Consider the following 26,920-nt stretch of genomic DNA (forward strand, 5'->3'; position numbering starts at 1 on the left):
GTATGCGCATGCGCGGCGCGGGTTTGTAACAGCAGCTCTGAGGTGCGGGGGCGGTCCCCGACCGTCCCCGGCTACTAGCCGGACTCCGGTCCCGACAAAGCCGGGCGGGGCAAACGTGGCTCGGCTCCGCCCCGGGAGCTGAGCCTGGTTTCGGCGCCGCGGGCGGCGAGCGCGCTCTTCCCGGCGGCCGCGCAGGTGAGGGGGCGCGAGGGGTGGGGCCTACGTGATTCGGCCGTGGGCGGGGAGGGCCCGGCGGCCCCCGGCAGGTGCGCGGGTCGGGAGGGCGAGGCCGTGGGCTCTCAGCGCGCTCCTGATCCTGCTGCGCTCTCCATTCAGCCCCGCCATAACCTTCGGCCGAGACCAGACGGCGGCGCGGAGAGAGGTAAGGGCCACGGGGAGAGCGGGGCCAGCGCGTCAGGAGGGCCCCTCAACTAGCGCGCTTTCATCCAAGTGACACAGGTGCGCCGCGAGACGCGCCCAGCCGGCCGCGAAGGCGCCGCCCTTCCCTGGCGCGGGGATCCTCCTATCCTGATATCCTGACCGGGGCACCAACTTAGTTCCGGCCGCTTTGGGGCGTCATCTCGGAAGACTGAGAATGGGTTCTCCCTGGGACGCGAGGCAGGAGCGCTCCCTGGGGTAGTTCCCTGGGGTGGGCAGAGCCGAAGACTGAACGGGATTCTGGGACCGGACGCGAAACGGCAGGCTCGAGAGAGACCCCAGCGAAGATGCTGGGTGTCCCATGGCACTCACGCGTGGGTTAAAACCCTCAGGGAGCTTTCCCAACCCCTAGGAAGAGCAGAAACATCTCTTGGGCCCAGCAGAACTTTAAAGCTGGCTAAAGCGATCATTCTGTTTTTGGGGAGGCTACCGAGTTCGGTTGCCGTGTCACTTTCCTGGGGGAAACCATTTCTCCTCCCACCGATGTGGCGTTCAGAGCTGTGAGTTCCAACAGAATGGAGTCAGGGTCCAGGGGCTTGACCAAAACAAAGACCCACTGTGCCTCAGTATGCTGAATCCAAGTGGGCTCTCAGTGACACCCTGAACCATACAGGAGGGGTAGCCAGATAACTAACGTGATAAAATACCGCTGACCATTCCCTTCTAAAATCACGTGTTATGTTAATTGCATGATTCTTCAAATTTATTGTTTTTGTATTTTATTTAAACGTGAATAAGATAGTCTAATTCAAATGAGCCACTTTGCATTGATGAAGATAAGGTAAACCCATTACAATGAAGCACACTTTTTTTTTTTTTACCTGTGTGTTAAATTAAGCAAGGATGTCCTTTACATGGATATGTATCAGGGGCCCATGGATGGCTTGGTAGGTTGAGCGTCTGACTCTTGATTTCCGCTCAGGTCATGATCAGGTTGTAGGGTGGGATCCAGCCCCGTATAGGGCTCCACGCTCACTGTGGAGCCTGCTTAATTTTGTCTCTTTCTGCCCTTCCCCCGCTTGCGCGCACTCTCTCACTCTCTCTCTCTCTCTCTGTCGCAATAAATAAAACTTTAAAAACTATTTAAAAATGTAAACAAGGTTAAGAAAAAAAAATTTTTTCTATGTTTTTAGACACAGATGAGCTAAATGACAGGGACAAAAATAATCCTTAATTGATGTCATTTATAGAGCTGCCACTTTGGGCACCATGCTGGGACTTTCAGACTTAATTCTCTAAAATTGGAGTACCCCAAGGATGTCTGGGTGGCTCAGTTGGTTAACCATCAGACTTGCGCTCAGGTCATAATCTCACTGATGGTGGGTTAAGCTTCACCTCAGGTTCTGTGCTGACAGCCCAGAGCCTGGAGCCTGTTTCAGATTCTGTGTCTGCCTCTTTCTCTCTCTCTCTGCCCCTCCCCTGCTCATGCCGTGTCTCTCTCTCTCTCCTACTCTCCCTCTCTCTCACTCTCAAAAATAAACATTAAAAAAAATTTTTTTTAAGGGTTGTATTCATTTTTCAGAGACCTTGCATGAGAGGGGGAGGGGCAGAGAGAGAGGGAGACAAAGAGTCCGAAACAGGCTCCAGGCTCTAGGCTGTCAGCACAGGGCTTGAACTACAAACTGTGAGATCATGACCTGAGCTGAAGTCGGACGCTCAACCGACTGAGCCACCCAGGCACCCCTAAAAAAATTTTGTTTAATTGGAGTGCCTCACTAAAAGATCCAGAAATTTAGAACTCTCCATTTTCACCTATTCCTTGGGTGATTGTATCTAATCTATGGTATTACTTACCTTTCTGTGTGTGTACTGCCTACTGGATGTATCCGCCTGGATTTTTTTTTTTTTTTACATTTTTTTAATGTTTTTATTTATTTTTGAGAGAGAGAGAGGGGCAGGGGGAGAGGCAGAGAGTGAGGAAGACAGAGGATCTAAAGCAGGCTCTGTGCTGATAGCACAGAGGGATTGGAACCCACAAACCCTGAGATCATGACGTGAGCTGAAGTCAGAAGCTTAACCGACTGAGTCACCCAGGCGCCCCTCTCTACCTGGATTTCTAATGGGTATCTTCAAACTCTTCAGACTGCTTATACCCAGGGCTAAACTGGAGGGGGTGGAGAAATGTTGCGTATGAAATGATCTCGTGTCTGAGATTTGTTTCAAAGCAATCTGTTGGCAGAAGGAATAAGTAGGAGGTATAGAAGATTGGTCATAAATTGATAATTATTGAAGCTGGTTGATGGGTACATAAGGGTTCATAATGCTGTTCTTTCCACTTTTTATTATGTTTGAATGTTTCTATAGGAAAAAAAATTAATTCCCTGTATTTAAAAATCTGACTTCTTTTTATCTCCATTGTTATCACCGTGGTCCTTTGGACTAAATCTGTTGGCTCTTAGCCATTCTCCCTTGTCTCTTGGAGCGTACCCTTGATAGCATCCAGAGTGATCCTATTAAAACAAGTCAGATCCTGGGGCACCTGGGTGGCTCAGTGAGTTGAGCATCCAACTTTGGCTCAGGTCATGATCTCACAGTCTGTGAGTTCGAGCCCCGCGTCGGGCTCTGTGCTGACAGCTCAGAGCCTGGAGCCTGCTTCAGATTCTGTGTCTCCCTCTCTCTCTGCCCCTCCCCTGCTCACACTCTGTGTCTCTTTCTCTCTCAAAAATAAAAATTAAAAAAATAAAATAAGTCAGATCCTGTCGCTTCTCTACTCAAAATGCTCCATTGGCTTTTCATCTCACTTCCAATAATAGCCAGAATTCTTTCCAATGGTTTTCAAGACCCTAGTGATTCAAATGGACTTAATTCTACTACTTACCCTCTCCTCTCTGTTACTACTTGCTGCCCCATTGTCCTCCATGACTTAATAGTTCTTGAACTTGCTGAGCACTCCCACCTCAAGGCTTTTGCAGCGGCTGGACCTCCTGCAGCCTGGACCTCTTCCCCTGATAACCTGTCTGGCTTCCTCCTTCACATCCTTCATTTGTGTATTCAGATGTCATATTCTCTATGGAGACTTCCAGTGTCGTTCTATTTAGAATTATAATATCCTGACCACAAAGTACCTTCTCACCATTCTTAGTTCCTTAGCGTCTGATCAGATGTCTTTCACTTCCCTTATCTATCATCTTTTATCCCTTCATTGAGATTTAATTTCCATGAAGGCAGGGATTTCAGTTGGTTTTGTTCACTGATACACTTTCAGTGTGCCTGGTACATGGTAGATGTTCGGCAAATATTTGTTGAATGATAGGTCTCCATTTTACAAAATAAAATAAAACAAAGCCTTAGTGGAACCCTGGGTGGCTCACTCAGTTAAGCGTCCTGCTCTTGGTTTCAGCTCAGGTCATGATCTCACGATTTGTGGGTTCAATCCCTGAGTCAGCGAAGAGCCTGCTTGGGATTCTCTCTCCCTCTCTCTCTCAGTCCCTTCCTGGCTATCGCTTGCTCTCTCTCTCTCTCAAAATAAATTTAAAAAATAAACTTAAAAAAACAAAACAAAACAAAGCCTTAGGGGTGCCTGGGTGGCTCAGTTAGTTAAACGTCTGACTCTTGATTTCGGCTCAGGTCACTATCTCATGGTTTGTGAAATCAAGCCCCACATCAGGCTCCCAAGCTGACGATGTGGAGCCTGCTGAAATTCTCTCTCTCTCCCTCTCTCTCTCTGTCACTCCCCTGCTCCTTGCTTCTCTCTCTCTCTCTCACTCAAAATAAATAAACTTTAAAAAAAAGAAAAAGCTGGGGCACCTGGGTGGCTCAGTTGGTTAAGCATCTGACTTTGGCTCAGGTCATGATCTCGCGGTTCATGAATTCGGACCCCACGTTGGGATCTGTGAGCAGCCTGGAACCTGCTTCAGATTCTGTGTCTCCCTCTCTCTCTCTGCTCATGCTCTGTCTCTCTCTCTCTCTCTCTCTTAAAAATAAACATTAGGGGGAGAAAAAGCCTTAGGAATTTCTAAATGGTTCAACACCATAAAGGCAGGATTCTTCATTTAAAATTTGAGACCTTCATGGTACCAAGTACAATGCTATATGGCCGGTGAGTCTTTAGCAAATACTTGCTTTATGAGGGACATACTTGCTTTAGCAAATACTTGCTTCATGAGCAATATGAGGGAGAAATTCATTGTGCCTTAAACCTAGTATTTACATTAGCAGAAAGTGTCCTCCTTTTTTTATACGTGTCCAGGTCATTGATTGTGTGAAAGAAATCACACAGGTTTAGTGAAAGTGCTTTTTCTGTGCTTTATTTTTTAGGTGGCTCAAACCCCCTCTGAGATACTTTCTGAGTGTCATTATGGCAAAAGCAGATCACCTTGAGGTGGCTGCACTGGAAAGAGTGACATACATGATATACATGGCTGTTCTGTGTTGTACTTTTGGGGAATCTTAAGCTTTGGTGGCTTTTTTTTTTCCTCTGAGTTTTCAAATTTCAAAATCTAAGGGGTGCCTGAGTGGGTCAGTCGGTTAAGCATCCGACTTCGGCTCAGGTCATGATCTCACGGTTTGTAAGTTCGAGCCCCACATCCGGCTCTGGGCTGGCAGCTCGGAGCCTGGAGCCCGCTTCAGATTCTGTTTCTCCCTCTGTCTACCCCTCTCTGCTTGCATTCTGTCTCTCGCATTGTCTCAAAAGTAAATAAACATTAAAAAAAAATTTTCAAAATCTAATATGAAGTGTTAATATTTTAGAGTGGAAGAAGCAAGTCCCCTACACTGACTTCCCTGATTTAAGAAAGAAAGGTGCTCTTCACTCCCTGTGTTTATCAAACTGCTTCTCCCAGGCCTTTCCAAAGCAGATTTGAGGTAATGAAAATGAAGAGAATTTGCTGACCCGTCAAACTTTGGTATGCCCAAACTATTAAATATTTTGATTTAGATGTTTGAAGAAAGGATTCTATTTGGGATGTGTCAGTATCCTGTATTGTTAAAATTTGGTTTCCGTTATGGTGTTTACAGTCCGTTGTTCATAGGGCTCGTAAGGTAAGTTAGACTTATAAATGTTTTAATTCAGAACTAAGATTTTAAATTTTGATTCCCCTTAAAATCATATAGAACGATGATGATATCCCTGGCTAGTATGTTACGTATGTTTAAAATATACCTGTTCATGTTATCATTTTTACATATCATGATCGTTAGACATGATCATATTGGTTTCCTAAATATGATCATCTGCCATTAAGTGGATAAAATCAGCATCGTTGAAAGAATAAATAACTAGGCATAAGTGATAACTTTTATCTTGGCCACAGGTGTAAAAATCACAAATGTCGTCCAGTGATGGAAGATGCAAGATTCGGGACAGGCACTATGATGAGGTTCCAAGGGACTCACCCTATCAAGATGGCACCGTAGGAACCCTCCAGACTCTTCATGACAGTGACCTGGCCGTGAGCGCTGATCCCTTGCCACCACCCCCTCTCCCATTACAGCCACCATTCGGCCCAGACTTCTACTCAAGTGACACAGAGGAACCGGCCATAGCGCCAGATCTCAAACCCGTAAGGCGCTTTGTCCCTGAGTCCTGGAAGAACTTCTTCAGAGGGAAGAGAAAGGACCTGGGATGGGATAAGCCGGTGTCTGACATCAGATACATCTCCGATGGAGTGGAGTGTTCACCTCCATCCTCTCCAGCAAGACCAAACCACCGTTCACCCCCAACTCCGACAAAGATCCTTACGGAGGGTCAGAAGGAACCTTCAGTTCCCCGAAAGAGGCTGAGGCAATGTTTCCCCACGACCCCTACGGTTCACTAGGCCGCCACACACAGACAGCCCGAACGTACAGTGAGAAGGTGGAGGAGTATAACCTGAGGTATTCCTACATGAAGTCGTGGGCAGGCCTGCTGCGAATTCTGGGTGTGGTGGAGCTGCTCTTGGGAGCTGGTGTCTTTGCCTGTGTCACGGCTTACATTTACAAGGACAGCGAGTGGTATAACTTGTTCGGATATTCACAGCCCTATGGCATGGGAGGCCTCGGTGGCCTGGGCAGTACGTACGGGGGCTATTACTACAGTGGCCCCAAAACCCCTTTTGTACTCGTGGTTGCTGGATTAGCTTGGATCGCCACCGTTATTATTCTGGTTCTTGGCATGTCCATGTATTATCGGACCATTCTTTTGGATTCTAACTGGTGGCCTCTGACCGAATTCGGAATTAACGTTGCCTTGTTTATTTTGTATATGGCTGCAGCCATAGTCTATGTGAATGATACCAACCGAGGTGGACTCTGCTACTATCCATTATTCAATACACCGATGAATGCATTGTTCTGCCGGGTAGAAGGAGGACAGATAGCAGCGATGATCTTCCTGTTTGTCAACATGATTGTTTATCTCGTTAGTGCTTTGGTTTGCCTAAAGTTATGGAGGCACGAGGCAGCTCGGAGACATAGGGAATACATGGAACAGCAAGAGGTAAGGAACTTCATAATCCTTCATTCATTTTTAATTTTTTTCCTGTTATTTATTCCCTTGTTAAATATACATAGTTCTTAAAACAAAAATTTTATAAAAGGCTTTTTAAGTTTATGTTGTTTATTTTGAGAGAGAGAGAGCATGTGAGTGGGGTAGGGGCAGAGGGTGAGAGAGAGAATCCCAAGCAGTCTCCCTGCTGTCAGTGCAAAACCTGACACAGGGCTTGATCTCATGAACCATGGGATCATGACCTGAGCTGAAATCAGGAGTGCCCCCCCCCAACCTTTTTGTTTTAATGATCTGAAGTTCAAAAATCCTACCTCATTGACTGACCTGCTTTGGGTGGGATCCCCCACTCTGGCGTGTCACTGTTCTAGAACATTGCAGGTAGGTACCAGATGTGTAAATACAGTATATAGTTTGTCGATTGCGTTATGTCTGTGATGCTTAAGGGGAAAACACAGCTACTGATTCTTACAACTAAGAATAAGACCATATTCAGTACCATAAATGTCTCCCCGTTAAAGTACGTTTAAGAACAGTGTTGATTCTTTAATATGGTAAAGCTTAACTAAAAAAAACATAACTTTTCAATTATAAGGAGAAAGTGCTTATTTACATGTTATGATGAGTGACACTTTCTTCCGGTGACTTAAATAAAGTGAAGTAAGAATACAGTGAACCGTATTTGATTTTTTCAAGTATGGAGAGGCTGAGTGGTCACGAACATACTCTGAAAACTTGCCTGGGCATTTTGATGTTTCATTCTTACTTTGGGGAAAATAGTGTTCCCAAAATTAGAATGGGAGTCTGGCACTTGTTTTTATTTGTAGGATTTAACTAATTAAATATAAGAAGGAGGAGAATTAATAATAATATAATAACAATACCTGAGGGATAAGATTATATAAAAGCCATATTTAAAATTTTTCGGGGCGCCTGGGTGGCTCAGTCGGTTGGGCATCCGACTTCAGCTCAGGTCACGATCTCGCGGTCTGTGAGTTCGAGCCCCGCGTCGGGCTCTGGGCTGATGGCTCAGAGCCTGGAGCCTGTTTCAGATTCTGTGTCTCCCTCTCTCTCTCCCCCTCCCCAGTTCATGCTCTGTCTCTCTCTGTCCCCAAAATAAATAAACGTTAAAAAAAATAAATAAATAAAATAAAATTTTTCGAACAGGAGCACCTGGGTGGCTCAGTTGGTTAAGCATCCTACTTCAGCTCAGGTCATGATCTCACAGTCTGTGAGTTCGAGCCCCGCGTCGGGCTCTGTGCTGACAGCTTGGAGCCTGGAGCCTGCTTCAGATTCTGTGTCTCCCTCTCTCTCTGACCCTCCCCTGTTCATGCTCTGTCTCTCTCTGTCTCAAAAATAAATAAACGTTAAAAAAAAAAAAGTACTCAGTAACCTATTTATTTACTCACTGATCTGTGTATTTTGTGTTTACTCTTTTGCATGAATCTTACACATAAAACTTGACTAATTTTATAACAAGTACCTTGTGTTTGTACGATGAACCTCAACATGTTGCAATGTGATCCATACTCTCTCATCACAATATATTAATCTTACTGGAACTCCACATAGAGTCAGGTTGTTTCTTTTTTTTTTTTTTTTTAATATTATCTATTTTTGAGAGAGAGAGACGGAGTGTGAGTAGGGGAGGGGCAGAGAGAAAGGGAGACACAGAATCCGAAGTAGGCTCCAGGCTCAGAGCTGTCAGCAGAGAGATGCGGGGCCCGAACCCACAAACCGTGAGATCATGACCTGAGCTGAAGTCGGATGCCCAACCGACTGAGCCACCCAGGCGCCCCTAGATTCAAGTTATTTCTAAAGATTTATCTTAGCACATTAAGCATATTTCTTAATTTTACATCTGTGTATACAAAATAGAGAATTTCAGATTCAATCAGTATGAAATCCAGATAATGAAACACCCACATTTCCTCATAATTTTATGTAAGTTTAATAACAACAGAGTTCTTAATGTTGTTTCACAATTCTTCATGAATAGGATTATAATTATCGACATGATATATTCATTTCTTTTTCCTTTCTCAAAACTTGTTCCCATCAGACTTTTTCCAATGGCTGATGAAATTTGAATTACCCCTGACATAGGAGGTGGTCCCAGTTTGGGTGTTGCTGTGACTTCTTAATAGTTAGAAGCTATTCTGGCCTATGGGTTTTTTCTGTTAATTTTATAACGGTCTCTGTTTCCAGCTCTTTAATTGCACAAGGTATTGGGAGCCAAGAATAAATAAAATCTCTAGGTAATTCAAAGCACTTTACCTGATAGTCTCTATCGTGTCTGTACTCCAACCCTGCTGTCTGTTCCTGACTGACTAGAGGTTATCGTTATCCCTCCTCTGGCTCTCCTCCAGCCAATCAAAAGTCGCCAGGTGAGGGGGAGGAGCATCTGTCAAGCAGAGAACTGACCTCTGTGAAGTTGAGATTGGGCTATAAATGCAAATGGATGAAAATATTAACACAGTAGCCTCACACACCTTTGAAAAGTCATTTTAACTCTTTTTTGTTCCAGATAAGTGAGCCATCATTGCCATCAAAAAGGAAAATGGTAAGAATAAAGTTCACATTACTATTTTATGTCTAGATTTGTTAAATACTTCTCTCTTATCTGTTTACCTGCAGAGTAGATCATCTGTCTGTGAAAGTGTATCTATTACACTGAGTTCCTAACTGAACATGGAGTTTAACTTTCAACTTTTTTCTCATAATGAGAGGATCAAATTAGACATGTACATGGTGTTTATTGGGCAAGATTATGGCTTCTATAGTTTTTATAGTGTCTTTTCATTTTGTTAGTTGAACACGTGAACAGTTGATTCTCCTTATATGTTTAAAATTTAATTTTTTTAAGTAAAGGAGATTCTCTCAAACTTTTTTTAGTCTCTTTAAAGTTCTTTGACATTCTTTTCTGACCTTCTCATCTTGTTTTCAGATGCTAAATTTTGTTGTGTCAGGAAGAAAATTCCTATTCCGGAATTTACTAATAGTATGACAATAGGCAAGGTATTTAACTTTCCATGCCTTAATTTCGTCTGTAAAATTGGAATAATAATAATAATTTCTACATCACATGTTTGCTGAGAGAATTAAATGAGATGCTGTTATTATACTTATATACACATACGTAAAAACCTAATATATTATCATAATTTTACCTCATTGAAAAGTCCTTTTTTAAAAATATTGGGTATTATTTCTAAGCAAGAGTTTGAGAGTCCAGACTTTGGATTTGTTTGTTTCTTTGAAAAGGGAATGTATTTACTTGATTCAAAATTCAAAAGGCTCTCAAGGGTGCCTGGGTGGCTAGGTTGGTTGAGCATCAGACTTTGGCTTAGATCACGATCTCATGGTTCATGAGTGCGAGTCCCACATCAGGCTCTCTTCTGTCAGTGTGGAGCCTACTTCAGATCCTCTGTACCCCCCTCTCTCTGCAACCCCTCCTTTCCTCTCTCTCTCTCTCTTTCTCCCTCTCAAAAACAAAAAAAATTCAAAGGGGTCTTTAATACAAAGTCTTCTCTCACTCCTCTGTCTGAGCTTCCCAGCTCTCCCACTTGGAAGGAACCAGTGTTATCAGTGCCTCGTGTTTCCTTTCAGATATCTGTTTATATTATACATACATATTACATATGTACGCATGTGTAAAATGTATATATATTTGCTTAACTCCCCCTTTCACACTGCCATCCCATACACAGTTACATACGTCCCTTTTTTTTCACTTAACAATATGTTTCTTGAGATGTTTCCTTATTAATACATAAAGAAGTTCTTTATTCTCTTTTTATAGCTATATATATAGTATTGCATTATATGGATGTTACATAATTTACCTAACCATAAATGACCATTTATGGAACGCCTAGGTGGTTCAGTCGGTTAAGCGTCCGACTTCAGCTCAGGTCGTGATCTCACAGTTCCTGGGTTCAAGCCCCATGTTGGGCTCTGTGCTGACAGCTCGGATCCTGGAGTCTGCTTTGGATTCTCTGTCTCCCTCTCTCTATACCCCTCCCCTGCTTGTTTGCTTGCTTGCTCTCTCTCTATCTCTGTCAAAAATAAATAAATATTAGGGGCGCCTGGGTGGCTTGGTCGGTTGGGCGTCCGACTTCGGCTCAGGTCATGATCTCACGGTCTGTGAGTTCAAGCCCCGCGTCGGGCTCTGTGCTGACCGCTCAGAGCCTGGAGCCTGTTTCAGATTCTGTGTCTCCCTCTCTCTCTGCCCCTCCCTTGTTCATGCTCTGTCTCTCTCTGTCTCAAAAATAAATAAACGTTTAAAAAATAAATAAATAAATAAATAAATAAATAAATAAATATTAAAAAAAAATTTTTTAATGACCATTTAAGTTGTTTCCAATCTTTCTCTATTAAAAACAGTGCTGCAGTGAATAACTGTATACATCCAAGTATATGCTTGTACATACTTCCTTCCAGATATGCGTAAGTGCACCTGAAAGATAAATTCTGAGAAGGAAATTTCTGGATTAGAAGAAATGCACATGTTTATTTTGACTACCAGGTTGCCTGATAGAAGTTTTGCCAATTTGTACTCCCAGCAGCACCATGGGCTACCTCACACCTTGACCAACACACTGTGTTAGGAAATTTGTTGACATTTGTCAACCTGATAGGTGAAAAATGATATCTAATGTAGTTGTAATTTACGTCTCTTATAAGGAGTGAGATTGGGCATTTTTAATGTATTATGTTTGCTTTTCCTTCCCTGTTAAACTGTATCCTGTCCACTTTTTTACTAAGTTGCTAATTTATACAAGTCCTTTAAGTGAATGCATTTTAAAAATACCTTTTATAGGTTTTTTTGGGTTTTTTTGAAGTTTATTCATTTTGAGAGAGACAGATACAGTGTGAGCGGGGGAGGGGTAGAGACAGAGGGAGAGAAAGCAAATCACAAGCAGGCCCTCCACTGTCAGCACAGAGCCCGATGTGGGGCTCCAGCTCACAAAATTGTGAGATCATGACCTGAGCCAAAACTGAGTCAGTTAAGTAACTGACTGAGCCACTCAGGTGTCCAGGATCTTTTTTGCTTTTAAAGTTTATTTATTTATTTTAAGAGAGAGAGAGCATGAGCAGGGGAGGGTCAGGGGGAGACGGAGAGAGAATCCCAAGCAGGCTCTGTGCTCAGCATGGAGCCGAATATAGGGCTTGATCCCACAACCATGAGATCATGACCTGAGTCTATATCAAGAGTTGGACGTTTAACCAATAGAGCCACCCAAGCACCCCTATAGGTTCTTTTTAACTTTATTCTCTATATTATAACACAAATACTGTATGAAAATGTTTTATTCACAGTGAAGTAAGGGATTTATCTATCTATCTATCTATCTATTTTTAATGTTTATTCTGAGAGAAAAAGAACACATGCATACACAAGGGCAAGTAGGGAGGGGCAGAGAGAGAGAGAATGCCAGGCACGCTTTGTGCTCTCCATGGAGATCCCACAAATAGTGAGATCATGACCTGAGCTGAAATCAAGAGCTGGACACTGAACCACCCAGGTCCCCCTTCAAAATTTTAAAAGCTTTTAACGAATTAAACTAACAAATACTTCAAATCAGGGGTGCCTGGGTGGCTCAGTTGGTTAAATGTCCAACTCTTGATATCGACTCAGGTCTTGACTTCAGGGTTGTGAGTTTGAGCTCTGGGCTTTGCGCTAGGCATGGAGCCTGCATACATACATACATGCATAAAATTGAGATGAGCAATGTAAAGCTGATGTTTATTTAATTAATAACACTGGCCCTTTGAGATTTAGGTGCAGCTTCCCTAACTTACCTATGGGCTGCCTTCCAGTGTTAGTACTGAGACGTAAATAAATTTGACCAAATGAAGAGACCAGTCTTCCCCGTGGAGAGTCCTCATCAGAGCGTCTTGGGCAGACCATTACCGGTACTCTCATTCCAGGTTTCTAGTACCACCTTAACCCTTTGGGAAGTTCTACTCCCTCAGAGGGACTGACTCTGAAACTCTTGAATCCCACCCTGGCCAGGAATGACCATCATTGCTGCCTCTCAGCCCAATGAGAGTCCTAACATAGTGCTCACCACACAGAGAATAATCAAGTTTAAAAGGACTTTGGTTTAGAAGATGAATCAGGATTACAAAGGCTATTTATAACGAAAAGGGGTCTACAAACTTAACTTGTTAACAGGTGATAGTGTAACGTGATACCAGAGTTAGCAAGTTAGAGTGCTAGCATTAAGAAGTATATTTCATGGGGGTGGCACCTGGGTGGCTCAGTTGTTTTGAGGGTCAGACTCTTGGTTTCGGCTCAGGTCATGATCTCGCAGTTTGTGAGTTCAAGCCCTGCTTCAGGCTTCACGCTGACAGCACAGAGCCCGCTTGGGATTCTCTCTTTCCCGCTCTCTGCACCCCTCTCAAAATAAATAAATAAACTTAAAAAAAAAAAAAAGTATGTTTCAGATCATCCTCAGGGACTTAATCTGTTTGCTTTGTGGGGGTTGAAGGTGGTGTGCACTTTGCAGATGTTGATTGTTAAGCAACAAGCTGGACAGGGCTGTTTAATGGGGCTGCAGTGTGGCAGTGATGTGGCAATGGTGGTCATTGTTTGCCACGGTGGAATTTATGGGCTTCCTCATCAGTCCCTTTGAGGTCATGGGATTTACCAGTAGGGTTAAGTGCAGAGTAGAGTCCACCTGAAAGGCTTGGCTGAATTGGGGGGGGGAGTTGCCCCAGATGCTAGGGTGGTCAGCATCATGGTTTGGTGAGAATGTGGCTAAAGCAGATTCCACAGGTAGGACAGGGTTAGGGAAATCTGCAAGCAAGTTCCAGAGTACCTCTTCCAGGCTGCCTTAGAAGGCTGGTACGCATCACGTCCAGGGTGTGTTGCAGGGTCCCAGCTCCCGAGGGGTCCTGGAATAGTCAGGAATAACCTTAGTGGAGTTGGAACCCCCATTCCTAGAACTCCTTTGAAAATCATACCAATCCAGAGGCGCCTGGGTGGCTCAGTCGGTTAAGCATCAGACTCTTGATTTCAGCTCAGGTCATGATTTCACAGTTCGTGGTTCATGGGTTCGAGCCCCATGTCACACTCTGTGGTGATAGCACGGAGCCTGCTTGGGATTCTCTCTCTCTCCCTCTCTCTCTCTCCCCTTCCCCTCTTGTACATGCTCGCTCTCTCTCTCTCTCTCTCTCTCTCTCAAAATAAATTTAAAAAAAGAAAAAAGAAAAAAGAAAAATCATACCAATCCAGTTAATTTATACTCTTTCAAGATATGGTTGCTGAATGCAAAGGATGTCCTTTCATGGGGCTCTTTTCCTGGGAAATGAATCATTATGGATCCACAATTAGGTGTGTTCTAGAGGCAGACTTCTGTGAGAGGGAATCTCATGACTTAATTGAGGAATCTGTATTGGACTTACCTACTAGAAACCTTTTAGAAAAGGTTGGATCTCCAGCTTCTCACTGGGTTTGATTTCCACCAGCTTCCTTCCCAGTTCTTAGTCAGTAAGAATTGGCAGCCTACCACAGGAGAGGCAGTAGTATGACGAACAAAATAAACTTTGGAATCAGGCAAATCTGAGTTTTATTACTAGTAACTCCATGATTCTGAGGAAATTATGCACCCTCTCTGAACTGTCCCTTGTTTCCTGTCCCTTGGTTGGAGCTATTTCCTAGACTGTAACTTTTTATTTTGTATTTTAATAAATACACTTTTTGAAAAGCAAATAAGATCATTTTTAAAAAGAAATATACAGACATAAAGTAAGATCAAACAGAGGCAGAAAAAAATTCTAATAACTTCCCAAGTGCAGAACAGGTTTTTTTCCAAGCCAGAAAAGTGAGAATCTAATCTGAGCATTGAAGGTGATGGTGTGCGTTTGGGACCGGGGCCTCTGCACCATTGTATTCTATGCTCAGAGGGAGAGAGACTCAGCATTTGGACAAATGTACACTATTTCTAACTTGGCAGCATATTCAGCCCGTTTTTATTTAAAGCATTTTTTTATTGAAGTCGACACACACTGTTAATTACTTTCAGGCATACAACATAGCGATTCAGCATCTCTCTACGTTATGCTCTGCTCACAAGTGTAACTGCCATCTCTCACCGTACAACACGATTCCAGTGTCATTGACTCTATTCCTTATGCTGTGCCTTTCATCCCCGTGACTTACTCGTTCCATAACTGGAAGCCTGCACCTCCCTCTCCTCTTCACCCATCTTTCCCCCCCTCACCAATACATTTTTTAATTTGAAAAGCTTAGTAATTATAACCATAGCATTACTTACCCCGTTGCTTAATTACTTTCTCTTGCCTCATGATAAAGCTTTTTGATATTTGCTGACAACATTCATTTTTGCTAGAAGCAAAGAAAGGTCATCTGGAATCTCGGGCCATGTGTTTGTAGTCATGGATACGGTTTGAGAGTGATGTGTTCCAGGGCTGGAGCCCAATGCATCCATCCGATAAAAACCTAATGAGGGGCGCCTAGGTGGCTCAGTCGGTTAAGCGTCCCACTTCAGCTCAGGTCACGATCTCACGGTCTGTGAGTTCGAGCCCCGTGTCGGGCTCTGGGCTGATGGCTCGGAGCCTGGAGCCTGCTTCCGATTCTGTGTCTCCCTCTCTCTCTGCCCCTCCCCCGTTCATGCTCTGTCTCTCTGTCTCAAAAATGAATAAACATTAAAAAAAAAAATTTAAAAGCCTGATGAGGTTTTGATTCTTTGTCTTATGTGTGCTGTCAGATTTTTTTTTTCTCAATAAGGTTTTCTGAAACTTAGGGTCAGTGACATTCACCCAAAAACAAATTAAGAGCATAAAAACAAAAAAATTTAAAGCAGATGACAGCACGGAAACTACTGTGAAACTACTCTGACTTCTTTAAAGCTCCCTTTTTATTTATTTTTTTAAGTTGTTTTTTTTTTCATGTTTATGTATTTATCTTTGAGAGAGAGACAGAACATGAGCGGGAAAGGGGCAGAGAGAGAGGGAGGTACAGAATCCAAAGCAGGCTCCAGGCTGTGAGCTGTCAGCACAGAGCCTGAAACTCAGCTCGAACTCACTGACCATGCGATCATAACCTGGGCCGAAGTCAGACACTTAGCCGAATGAGTCACCCAGGCGCCCCTTAAAGCTCCCTTTTCAAATTAAAAAGTGAATCTTACAACAAGGGATAGGCAAGTAGGGAAAATGAATAGTTCCTGCTTGAAAAACTTGACCTAGACTCAAACAAACAACAACCGCCCTCCTATGGACTCTCCTGCCCACTGTGACTGCCTGGGCAGAATTTATGATTTTGACCTGGAAACCCGAGTTGGGTACCTGCGGCTGCCGCTAAGCTCTAGAGAGTCACCATGCTCCATAGCTCCTTCAGCGAGCTGTGTGGGAAATGGGTTGTTAAATATTTAGAAGCTAAAAAGGGATGCCATGAAATAGAGATCCATTTATTTAAGCCAAAAAAGGTCCCCCTAATTTAATGCCATGATTCACTATCAAGATCAAACACATTAAGAATTCATTAGGATGAAGAAATGGCATCCCAAGCAGTGGAGAACAAAGGAGAATAAATACTAACCTCAGGAACTGTTCTCTGAAATACTCTTGTTTAATCTCCTTTCCTTGGGGTTTCCTGCTCTGCACTTGAATTCTTGCTGTTTGGGGCCCAGTGGCCAGGCATGCCTTCTGCACCAAGACGATCTGGTTCCCCTTCCAGCTGTCACCCTGGGTGCCTTGGGCCCAGCTTCTCCTCTCCAACCCTCCCCCAATGATGCTTTAGCAGCCTCACCATCTAATGTGTGAGCTAATCTTAAACCAAACCTCAGAGGCAGCCTCAGAGATAGGGAAATCAGGAAACAAAAGGATTTTAAAGCTGCCTAGTAAGGTAAAGAGCAAAGTTTTAAAATCCTGTGTTGCAGTTTGTTTTCAGCCAAGTTGCCCCCCGCCCAAGCTGCTCTCGGTTTAGTTCAGCAAGTTTAATTCAGCAACTGTCTGCTGAAGTCCCAAAGAGGGGTCAGTGGAGGGGGGCTTACTGCTGTAATGAGAAATCAACCATTTCTAACATGCTGTCAGAATTGAGGCTTGAACAGTATGCATTTACGTAAACCTTCCTTGTGTTATTCCTTGAAACCCCAAAAAGTTCTGGGGTTTTTTGTTGTTGTTTTTGGGGGCAGGCAGGGAGAGCCTAAGCAGGGGAGAGGGGCAGAGAGAGAATCTTTAAAAAAAAAAATTTTTTTTAATGTTTATTTTATCTTTGAGAGAGAGACAGACAGAGGGGGCATGAATGGCAGAGGAGCAGAGAGGAAGGAACAGAGAATCCAAAGTAGTCTCCAGGCTCTGAGCCTAATGTGGGGCTCAAACCCAGGAACTATGAGATCATGGCTTGAGCAGAGGTCAGACACTTAACCGACTGAGCCACTCAGGCACCCCCAGACAGAGAAAATCTTCAGCAAGTTCCATTCTCAGTGCAGAGCCCAACACTGGGCTCGATCTGATTACCAGGAGATCGTGACCTGAGCCGAAATCAAGAGTCAGATGCTTAACCGACTGAGCTACCCAGGTGACCCCAAAATTCTGGGTTTTAATTGTGGCTTTTCCACTTCCCAGCTGTGAGGCTCTAGAAAATATACCTAACTTCTCTGAACCTTGCTTCTTTCTATGTAAAATAGAAACCCCTCTCCTGGCATCCACAGGCCTCACCAGTATGGTTGGAATTCTGGGCACTGCCCAGTGGGGTTCCTGAACAGTCTCCCCCCAAAGCTACATACCCATGTTAGCCTGCTCATTCTAGAATGGGTTCCCTTGGGCCTTTGCATCCCTGCTTCCCATATGTCGGTATTTTAGTGCTTGAAGCCCTGTCCTGATACTTCCTCCCTGGGCCATTTCATTTTGTGCTGTTTCCCCTCTTTTGAAATGTACCATTTTTTTACTAAAAAGGCCTCTATGAACTCTCCAGTCTAGAAACCAGAATGACTTAAACCAGGGAATCACAGGTTCAGAACTCTTGGACAACTGAAAGACTTTCACTGCCTTTCCCTTGGGTTTGCTTGTTTTCCATTTCAGGTAATGAAGACAATGTAACTTGTTTCCCTTTCTGACCTACTCAGTGGCTACTGGTAGTTCATTCATCTCAAGTTCCCCTGTCATTTTTTCTCTTGCTGTTTAAGTAGCCTTGTTCCATTTTTATCTCTGAATTTCTTTTTTTTTTTTTTTTTCAAGTTTACTTATTTATTTTGAGAGAGAGAGTGCGTGTGAGCCAGGGAGGGGCAGAGAGAGGGGGAGGGAGAGAATCTCAAGCAGACTCTGTCAGTGCAGAGCCCAATGCGGGCTCAGTCTTGTGAACCGTGAGATCATGACCTGAGCTGAAATCAAGGGTCAGATGCTTGACTGACTGAGCCACCTGGCGCCCATGAACTTCTTATTTTGAACTACATTTTGTATTCTTTTATAGCTAATTGAGGTATAAATCCTAAATAAACTACTGAAGACCCTACATTTAACATTTCATCCTCCACATTTGACATCCACACGATTGTTTTGTACTGTTATGTACTCCTGTATTGCAGTGTGGTTCCCTTTAGCCATTACAAAAGCATTCAGAACAACTTTGTGACTATAAAACCTGTAATTCTAAAGTGAAGTATTAATTTCTGCTTCTACTTCCTACTTCTTCTCCCCACCATTTTCTTCTAAGAAATAAAGTCATGGTTTTGTTCTTCCTCTGCATCTGTTTACAAATAAATCCTCTTTTTCTCCCTAACTGCAGTGTGAAATGGCCACCGGTGTTGACAGACAGAGAGACCAAGAAGCTAATTTCAAAGAATTGAGACCAACAAAAATGAAGCCTGAGCTACTAAGTGGGCACATTCCCCCAGGCCACATTCCTAAACCTATCGTGATGCCCGACTATGTGGCGTGAGTGTCTAAGTCCTTCTTCGAGGTAGAAACGGAGAGATTCCATTTGGGCATTTCATTTTCCTGTTTGTCTCCAAGCTAATGCTCTCTGCTTAAGATCATTTGTATCCAGGGGCGCCTGGGTGGCTCAGTCAGCCAAGCATCTGACTTCGGCTCAGGTCATTATCTCACGGTTTGTGAGTTCGAGCCCTATGTCAGGCTCTATGCTGACAGCTCAGAGCCTGGAGCCTGCTTCGGAGTCTGTCTCTCCCTCTCTCCCTCTCTCCCTCTCTCCCTCTCTCCCTCTCTCCCTCTCTCCCTCTCTCCCTCTCTCCCTCTCTCCCTCTCTCCCTCTCTCCCTCCCTCCCTCTCTTCCTCTCTCTCAGCTGTTTGTTCCCTGAGAGGTAGTACATTGAATTGAAGATACGGTGTGGTCAGTGAGGAAAGAGCTAAGCTGATTTCCCATTCAGTCCGTTTCAGTGAAAAAGTTACATCGCTGGCCAATTTTTTCCCGCAGAAAATACCCTGTGATTCAGACAGATGATGAACGAGAACGCTATAAAGCTGTGTTCCAAGACCAGTTTTCAGAGTACAAAGAGCTTTCTGCAGAAGTCCAAGCCGTCTTGAGGAAGTTTGATGAGCTGGATGCAGTGATGAGCAGATTGCCACGTTGTTCGGAAAACCAACAGGTCAGTACTCACAGTGCCTGGGAGGAGCACTGAAAGAGGAAGCGTAAAATCTAGGAGGAGCAGTGAGAGAGGAAGCAAAAAATCTGAGCTTTCTTCAGGTCGATGTGGGGAAGCCATAATAAGTGGGTACATTGGCTGTCTGTGTCTGGGAAAGTCATTTGAGATCTTCGAAGGGACTAGTCAGGATTACAATTCACATTATATAATTTTGTGTCTTTTGCCCTCAATTACTAAATAATTATACACAGTTGGGGCCCCTGGGTGGCTCAGTCGGTTGGGCGTCCGACTTCAGCTCAGGTCACGATCTCGCGGTCTGTGAGTTCGAGCCCCGCATCGGGCTCTGTGCTGACAGCTCAGAGCCTGGAGCCTGCTTCGGATTCTGTGTCTCCCTCTCTCTCTGCCCCTCCCTTGCTCATACTCTGTCTCTCTCTGTCTCAAAAATAAATAAAAACATTTAAAAAATAAATAAATAAAAATAAATAATTATACACAGTTATAAAACAGTCATTTTATTTTTTTATGTAAGTAAAATGTCAGTGTTCCTCAGGTCCGTACTGAATCCGTCAGGGTCCCAAAGGAGACGGATGGCACACTCCAACTAATTTGAAAAAGATTTATTGGGGCGCCTGGGTGGCTTAGTCGGTTGGGCGACCAACTTTGGCTCAAGTCATGATCTCGCGGTCCGTGAGTTCGAGCCCCGCGTCGGGCTCTGTGCTGACGGCTCGGAGCCTGGAGCCTGTTTCAGATTCTGTGTCTCCCTCTCTCTGACCCTCCCCTGTTCATGCTCTGTCTCTCTCTGTCTCAAAAATAAATAAACGTAAAAAAAAAAAAAATGAAAAAGATTTATTCACACAGGGGTAGGTGTAGGGGAGCTACCAGGGGTCGTGCGTTCTCCAGGGATAAGTAACAGCCAAGCGGTTACCACCCCAGGTCCAAAGAACACAATGGTAAGGACAGAGAGTTGATCTGAGCTGTTAGCTCATCCCATCAGACTGATAACCATGATTGTGACAGAGGGAACCAAGGAGGAGACTCCAGTCACCAGGGACTCAAGCATTTTCTGTAATGCTCTGGAGTTTGGGGGGGGGGGGGGTTTGCATGTTAATATTTCTGAAGTCAGGATGCCCTGATAATCAGTGGCACTTTTTTTTCTCAGATGTACATTTTTTATTGAGACAAAATTCACATAGAAAATTCACCCTTTTAAAATGAACAATTCAGTGAATTTTAGTTCATTCACAAAGTTGTATAACCATTACCACCCCCTGATTCCAGAACGTTTTCATCACCCCAGAGAGAAAAGCCATACTCATCAGCACACACTCCCCCTTCCCTCCCCCCTCCAATCACTGACCATTGTTAATGTACTTTTTGTCTGTATGGATTTATTCCAAACTCTTCATATAAATGGGATGATTTAATATGTGGCCTTTTGTGTCTGGCTTCTTTTCATAATGTTTTTAAGGTTCATTAATATTGTAGGAATATTCGGGATTTCATTCCTTTTTATGGTATTTATTCCATTGTATCTATATACCACATTTCATTTATCCATTTATCAGCAGATGGACACTTTGGTTGTTTCTAGTTTTTGACTGTTATGAATATTGCTATGAACTTTTGTGTGTAATATCCTATCCTTTTAAAAGACAATATGTTAATCTATTATTCATGTATTCAAATTTTTAATTTTAATTTTTTTTATTTCGAAAGGAGAGAGAGAGCATGAGCAGGGGAGAGGGGCAGTAGGAAAGAGAAAGTGAGAGAAAAAGAAAGAATCTTAAGCAGGCTCCACGAACTATGAAATGATGACCTGAGCCAAAATCAAGAGTCAGATACTCAGTCGGCTTTGCCACCCAGGGATCCTTGTAATTCAAATTTTTAAAACTCACACAGCATTTTTAACAAATGTCAAACAACTCAGTGTATGTATGTAACTAATATATATGTATATATAGTGCTCCTGAAATCCATATTGACTGAGCATCTTTGTTTTGACCACAAACTTTTTTTTTTTTTAATTTTTTTTAACGTTTATTTATTTTTGAGACAGAGAGAGACAGAGCATGAACAGGGGAGGGGCAGAGAGAAAGGGAGACACAGAATCTGAAACAGGCTCCAGGCTCTGAGCTGTCAGCACAGAGCCCGACGCGGGGCTCGAACTCACAGACCGTGAGATCATGACCTGACCCGAAGTTGGACGTTTAACCAACCAAGCCACCCAGGCGCCCCGACCACAAACTTTTTTAAAAAATTATTTTTTAATGTTTTTATTTATTTTTGAGAGAGAGAGAGAGAGAGACATAGAGCACAAGCAGGGGAGCAGCAGAGAGAGAGGAAGACCTAGAATCCAAAGCATGCTCCAGGCTGTTAGTGCAGAGCCCGATATGGGGCTCAAACTGAAGAGACGTCAGGTCAAGACCTGAGCTGAAGTCAGACACTCAACCGACTGAGCCACTCAGGCACCCCAACGATAAACTTTTAAGTGTACGTTTAAATCATTTGTAATTACGAGCTCTCTAAGCCAAAATAACCAGAGAAGTAACATTTTCCCAATCCTGGAGCATTGGAATGCTGTTATCTGTGACATACTGGTACCAGGAAGCAGGAGAAATCCAGCAAATACTGTAGGTCAAGGGTCAGTTAGTACCACTTGAAAAACAAGCAAGGTCCATAGGTCCAAGAAGGACGCCCAAATTTATAGGCCCTTAAAGGAGTGCAGGAAGGAATGAGCAGGCCCCAGGAAACTGGATTGGCTCAGGCTGGGAAGAACAAGCTGGTTGACAGATAAGATGCTGAGCAATCCAGTTGTGCGGTGGAGTCTTTGAGTCTAGACCCAGTGGACTCCAGTGTATGGGCTTTGTGTGATGGGCAAGGGCTCAGGCAATGGGTCTGCAACTGAGGGGTATAAAGTCCTAATTATGGTAGGGGCTGAGATTCGGCCTTCCTGTGATATTTCTGTACAGTATCAACAATAGTCATTTCCTCTGGTTTGTACACAGCATGGCAAGTAAGTAACCAGATGAAAAGGCCACAGTCTCAGTGTCTCCTCTAGTTCTTATCTAAAGTAGAAATATTAGGGGCACTGGGGTGGCTCAGTCAGTTGAGCATTCAACTTCAGCTCAGGTCATGATCTCGCAGTTCGTGAGCTCAAGCCCTGTGTGGGGCTCTGTGCTGACAGCTCAGAGCCTGGAGCCTGCTTCGGATTCTGTTTCTCTCTCTCTCCCTGCCCCTCCTCCACTCTCCCTCTGTCTCTCTCTCTCTCTCAAAAATAAATAAACATTAAAAATTTTTACAAATAATAATAAAATAGAAATATTAATTGTATCACAAAATTTAACATCTCCTCGGCCACAGGCTGAGCTTTGCCATGGGTGGGGGCCTGCCAGGCCCGTTCATTTCCCACCAGGTCCCCAGGGAGGGGCGTTTCCAAGCACAGCGGGCCCATTTGCAGGCACATGTTCTCTCACAAACCTGGTTGTGTGCCCTTGAAAAATTAATCACATAACTTTTCTAAGCCCACAAAATAGAAATAATGCTCAAAATAATCTCTCTGGTCCTCACTGTCTGAAATTCAGTTTCTGTGACAGACTCTCGGAGAGGTTTTGCCGCTCTTATCTGTGCTGTGTCTTCAGCACAGCACCCCTGGCCCCAGGCAGCTAGTTTACTCCCAGGCCAGGACCCATTCATACAGGTGACAATTGAATTACCAAGGTCATCTCGATGCTGGCAAAGGATGAAAACACAATTGAAACTCATACAAAAGACACTGAAGAATCAAAATGTATTGCAAAAAGGATATGGGTGGGTGATGAAAAAAATGTTCTCGGGAGGCTTTTAGAACTATAAATTATTATATTTTCTCTTTTATTTATTAGGTTTACAGTGTTTGACAACTCTAAAGCACTGGTTTACATAGATAAATGAGGGCATTGTTCTAGTAATCTGTTCCCTTTGGTTCAATCCATTAAATAACTTCATATTTACTATAAAACTTAAAGTTAGAAGGAACCTTCTATTAGTTATTTTTGAAAATTGAATAGTCTCAACCTCTTAGTCCCGGTGTATAATGTAGTTATTACATACCAAGCACTTTATAAGTATCATTTCAAATAAGTACAGCTTCTCACAACCTTATGAGGTCCTTGTGGTTATTATTTCCATGTTCCCAGTAAGGAAAGTGAGCCTCAGGTTAAGTAGCTTGCTCAGGGTCAGACACCTGGCAAGCAGTGGCCCTGAGACTCAGTTCTGGTTTCACACAGGCGGGGGCCTTTCTCTCTCTTCACCCCTAGATCCCAGTGTGTGGTGAGTGGTAAGCCCTTTAATCTGTATCCATTGAATTGAATTTTAGTGTGTGGGTATTTTCATTATAGTCTTAGATAAAAATTATTTTTTGTTCTAATTCCCAGTGTACTTCTGAGACATTCTTGAGATATGATTTGAGTAAATCCTGGTGTTTTAATTCAAGTATACAATATATTATTTTTAGGAACATGAAAGAATTTCAAGAATCCATGAAGAGTTTAAGAAAAAAAAGAATGTGAGTAAAACCACTTTCTTCTTCAAAGTATTTTCTTATCCAGGTGCCGTGGTGAGCTGACAGACCTTAGATTCTCTCAGCTAAAGTAGTTCTTTTTTAATATTTCCTTTTTTTTTTTTTTTTTTTTTTTTTTTTTACTGTTTATTTATTTTGAGAGAGAGAAGGAAAGAGAATCCCAAGCATGCTCTGTGCTGTCAGTGCAGAGTCTGACCCTGGGGTCGATCCCATGAGCCTGGGAACATGACCTGAACCAAAATCAAGAGTCAGACGCTCAACCAACTGAGCCACCCAGGCGCTCCTCTTTTTTAGTATTTGTTAAGATGGTACTTACTAGAGAACATGAGTAGCTCCTGAATACCTTTTCTTCTCTTTGTCTTCTGTTACATCCTGGTTTAGCAACCTAGGGAAATGAACACCCAATATAGAACTTTTCACTGACATTTCCTTCAAAAAGATTAAGTTATTTTATGTTTGTCACTCCATCCTTAACTTAATTGCACAGAGAAGTAGAGCCTGGAGAGAGCTTTTATTAGTCTTTTTCTGCACTTATTATTTGCTCCTTGATATAATTTAAACTACCAAAGTTAAAGTTGTCTCAGGTCTCTGTATTTACCACTCAATTTTGCCGTGAAACTAACACTATTGTAAAAAGTAAAATCTATTTTAAAAATGTAGAGACATGCTCTTCTTATCAGGAAGATTTTGAAATCTGTTGCAGAAACTCTCCCATGAAGGGTCATTTTCTGGATGATAATGTCTGTTTCTGTGTTCTTCACTGAGGAAACTGGAGGCTGAAATAATGGCTGTGTTTCTTTTTCAGGATCCTACATTTCTGGAAAAAAAAGAGCGCTGTGATTATCTAAAGAATAAACTTTCTCACATAAAGCAAAGAATTCAAGAATATGATAAAGTAATGAATTGGAATGTACAAGGTTATTCTTAACCCTTGTTTGAAACCACTTTTTTTTTTATATTAAACTTACTATTTATTTACTGTCTTTTTCATGCTAGTCTACGATAGACAAAAGCATGTGCTTCTGGCATCGGCTTTTAATTGGTGTAGCCAGTCAGCCATGTTATGATAGTATGATTCCACTTGACACATTTCAAAACAGATTCGGATTTACCAAGGGTAAGAAGTGGTATGTTCATCTGTGTACATTTTATATTTATCTTGTTAAAAGTAGCTTAGAGATCATACCCTTGCAGTGTGATGGACACATAGGGTATCAATTCTGGTGCCGCATTTTCCTTTTTCACTCAGGCCACGCCTGGGATTTCTCTAGGACACATTTCTCTTCCAGCCCAAGTGTGATTTCTTCTCTTGAAAGGGATTTGAATCTGAGATCCACATTTTTAAGTCTTATGATCTTGGGCAAGTTGTTTAATCTCTCTGTGCCTATTTTCTCATCTGAAAATGGAGCTAATAATAGTGCCTCCCTTGTAGGGTTGTTATGAGGATTAGATGAGTTAATATTCGTAAAGCACTTAGAATAGACCCTGGCACATTATACGCAGTACCTTAGAGTGTATGAAATCTGTAGCAGTGATTGTGACACGAACAAACTAGCAAGGAAAGGTTTTTAATGGGCAAGTTCAGCCAGCTAACCGCAAGTCCCACGTGTCTCATGAATTTCTTTCTTTGCTGTTAATAACTCTTAACCACACGTAGCCTTAAGCGGATGCTTCCTTGTGGATCTGTGCCCATTGGGGTCCACCACATCTTTCCTCTCGTTCATCAGTGTCACTGGGCACATATGTCCACATCCCCACAGCCCAGCCATTCCTGTCTACATTCATTGTGAGGATTGTGTGACCATTGTTGCGTTTTCTGTCCTGTTTGGGTGTCCCTCTAAGGCCCCATGATCTTACTTTTACTTGGGACCTCCTTTTGACTTATTGTGATGTTTCGTCTTCCTAAGCATTATCTTGGCTTTGGGGCTTTATTCATGAAAAATGTTTTGTTTTTATCAGTATGAACAGTGGACTACCTGAAAAAATGTTTTTTAAAAAATCACTGTTATTATTGGATCCTATTCCACAGCATTTATCTTGGAGATAGTTTCCTAGGTGCAGAAGTACAATTTCTGCTTAACGTAGCTGCCATTCAAACAAGTGATGTTCAAAGAATTTACTAAAGTGATGAAACCAAAGAAAAGCATGTGGAAAAGCAAGAGGCTTAAAAAGTGTTGCATACTAAATGGACTTCCTAGTTTTTCTTTATCATTGAAATCTTAGCATTTATTGTTAATATTTTAATTCCATGGCTCTCGGACTATGGTTTAGGCCCTAAGCAACTTAGCAGGTGACACCTAGGGAAGAGTGAGGCCCCTATAAAGTCCCCTCAACTGCAACAGCTTCACCTTCCGTTTTACATACTGGGGCTCCATGTTTCACTTAAGATGCATACCAGTGCTTTAAGAAGAGGAAAACTAACATGAAATAATACCATTTTGATAGATTATAAAGAGTTAGATTCGTACTGAAATGAAGTGTTAGATTTAACTTTGTGAAATTTAATTTAACTCTAATTATAAATGTTAACCTTTGAAAAACCAATGCTGTAACACTGACTTTTTAAATTTTTTATGTCAATACCTGGGCATATTAAAATTTCAATTACTTGTTTTTTGTGTGTACCCTTTATTTACTTATTTTTAAATGTTTATTTATTTTTGAGTGAGAAAGAGAGCACAAACAGGAGAGGGGCAGAGAGAGAGGGGGACACAGGATCCAAAGCAGGTTCTGTACTGACAGCAAGAGATCCCACCACGGGGCTCAAACTCAAAAACTTTGAGATCATGACCTGAGCCAAAGTCGGACACTTAACTGATTGAAACACCCAGGTGCCCCATGCATGCCCTTTATTGTTTGCTTTTCTAGCATTGCTGTGTTGACTGGGCATGTTCTTGAAAATATTTTCCATTATCAGAAAATAAACTGGAAAGT

General features: G+C 42.8%; 1 protein-coding gene across 1 annotated transcript; it reads left to right on the forward strand.

The window, feature by feature from the left end:
* Positions 1 to 245: 245 nt before the first annotated feature.
* MARVELD2 (MARVEL domain containing 2) lies at positions 246 to 25,406 on the forward strand. Its single transcript, XM_007079868.3, is given in 8 exon segments — positions 246 to 382; positions 5,691 to 6,093; positions 6,096 to 6,853; positions 9,387 to 9,422; positions 18,615 to 18,763; positions 19,260 to 19,431; positions 23,921 to 23,971; positions 24,792 to 25,406. Coding segments are annotated over 7 exon segments (1,677 nt in total). The 5' UTR covers positions 246 to 382; positions 5,691 to 5,705; the 3' UTR covers positions 24,915 to 25,406.
* Positions 25,407 to 26,920: the final 1,514 nt, after the last annotated feature.

Source organism: Panthera tigris, chromosome A1 (genome assembly GCF_018350195.1).
Source record: "Panthera tigris isolate Pti1 chromosome A1, P.tigris_Pti1_mat1.1, whole genome shotgun sequence".
NCBI classification, from domain to species: Eukaryota; Metazoa; Chordata; class Mammalia; order Carnivora; family Felidae; genus Panthera; species Panthera tigris.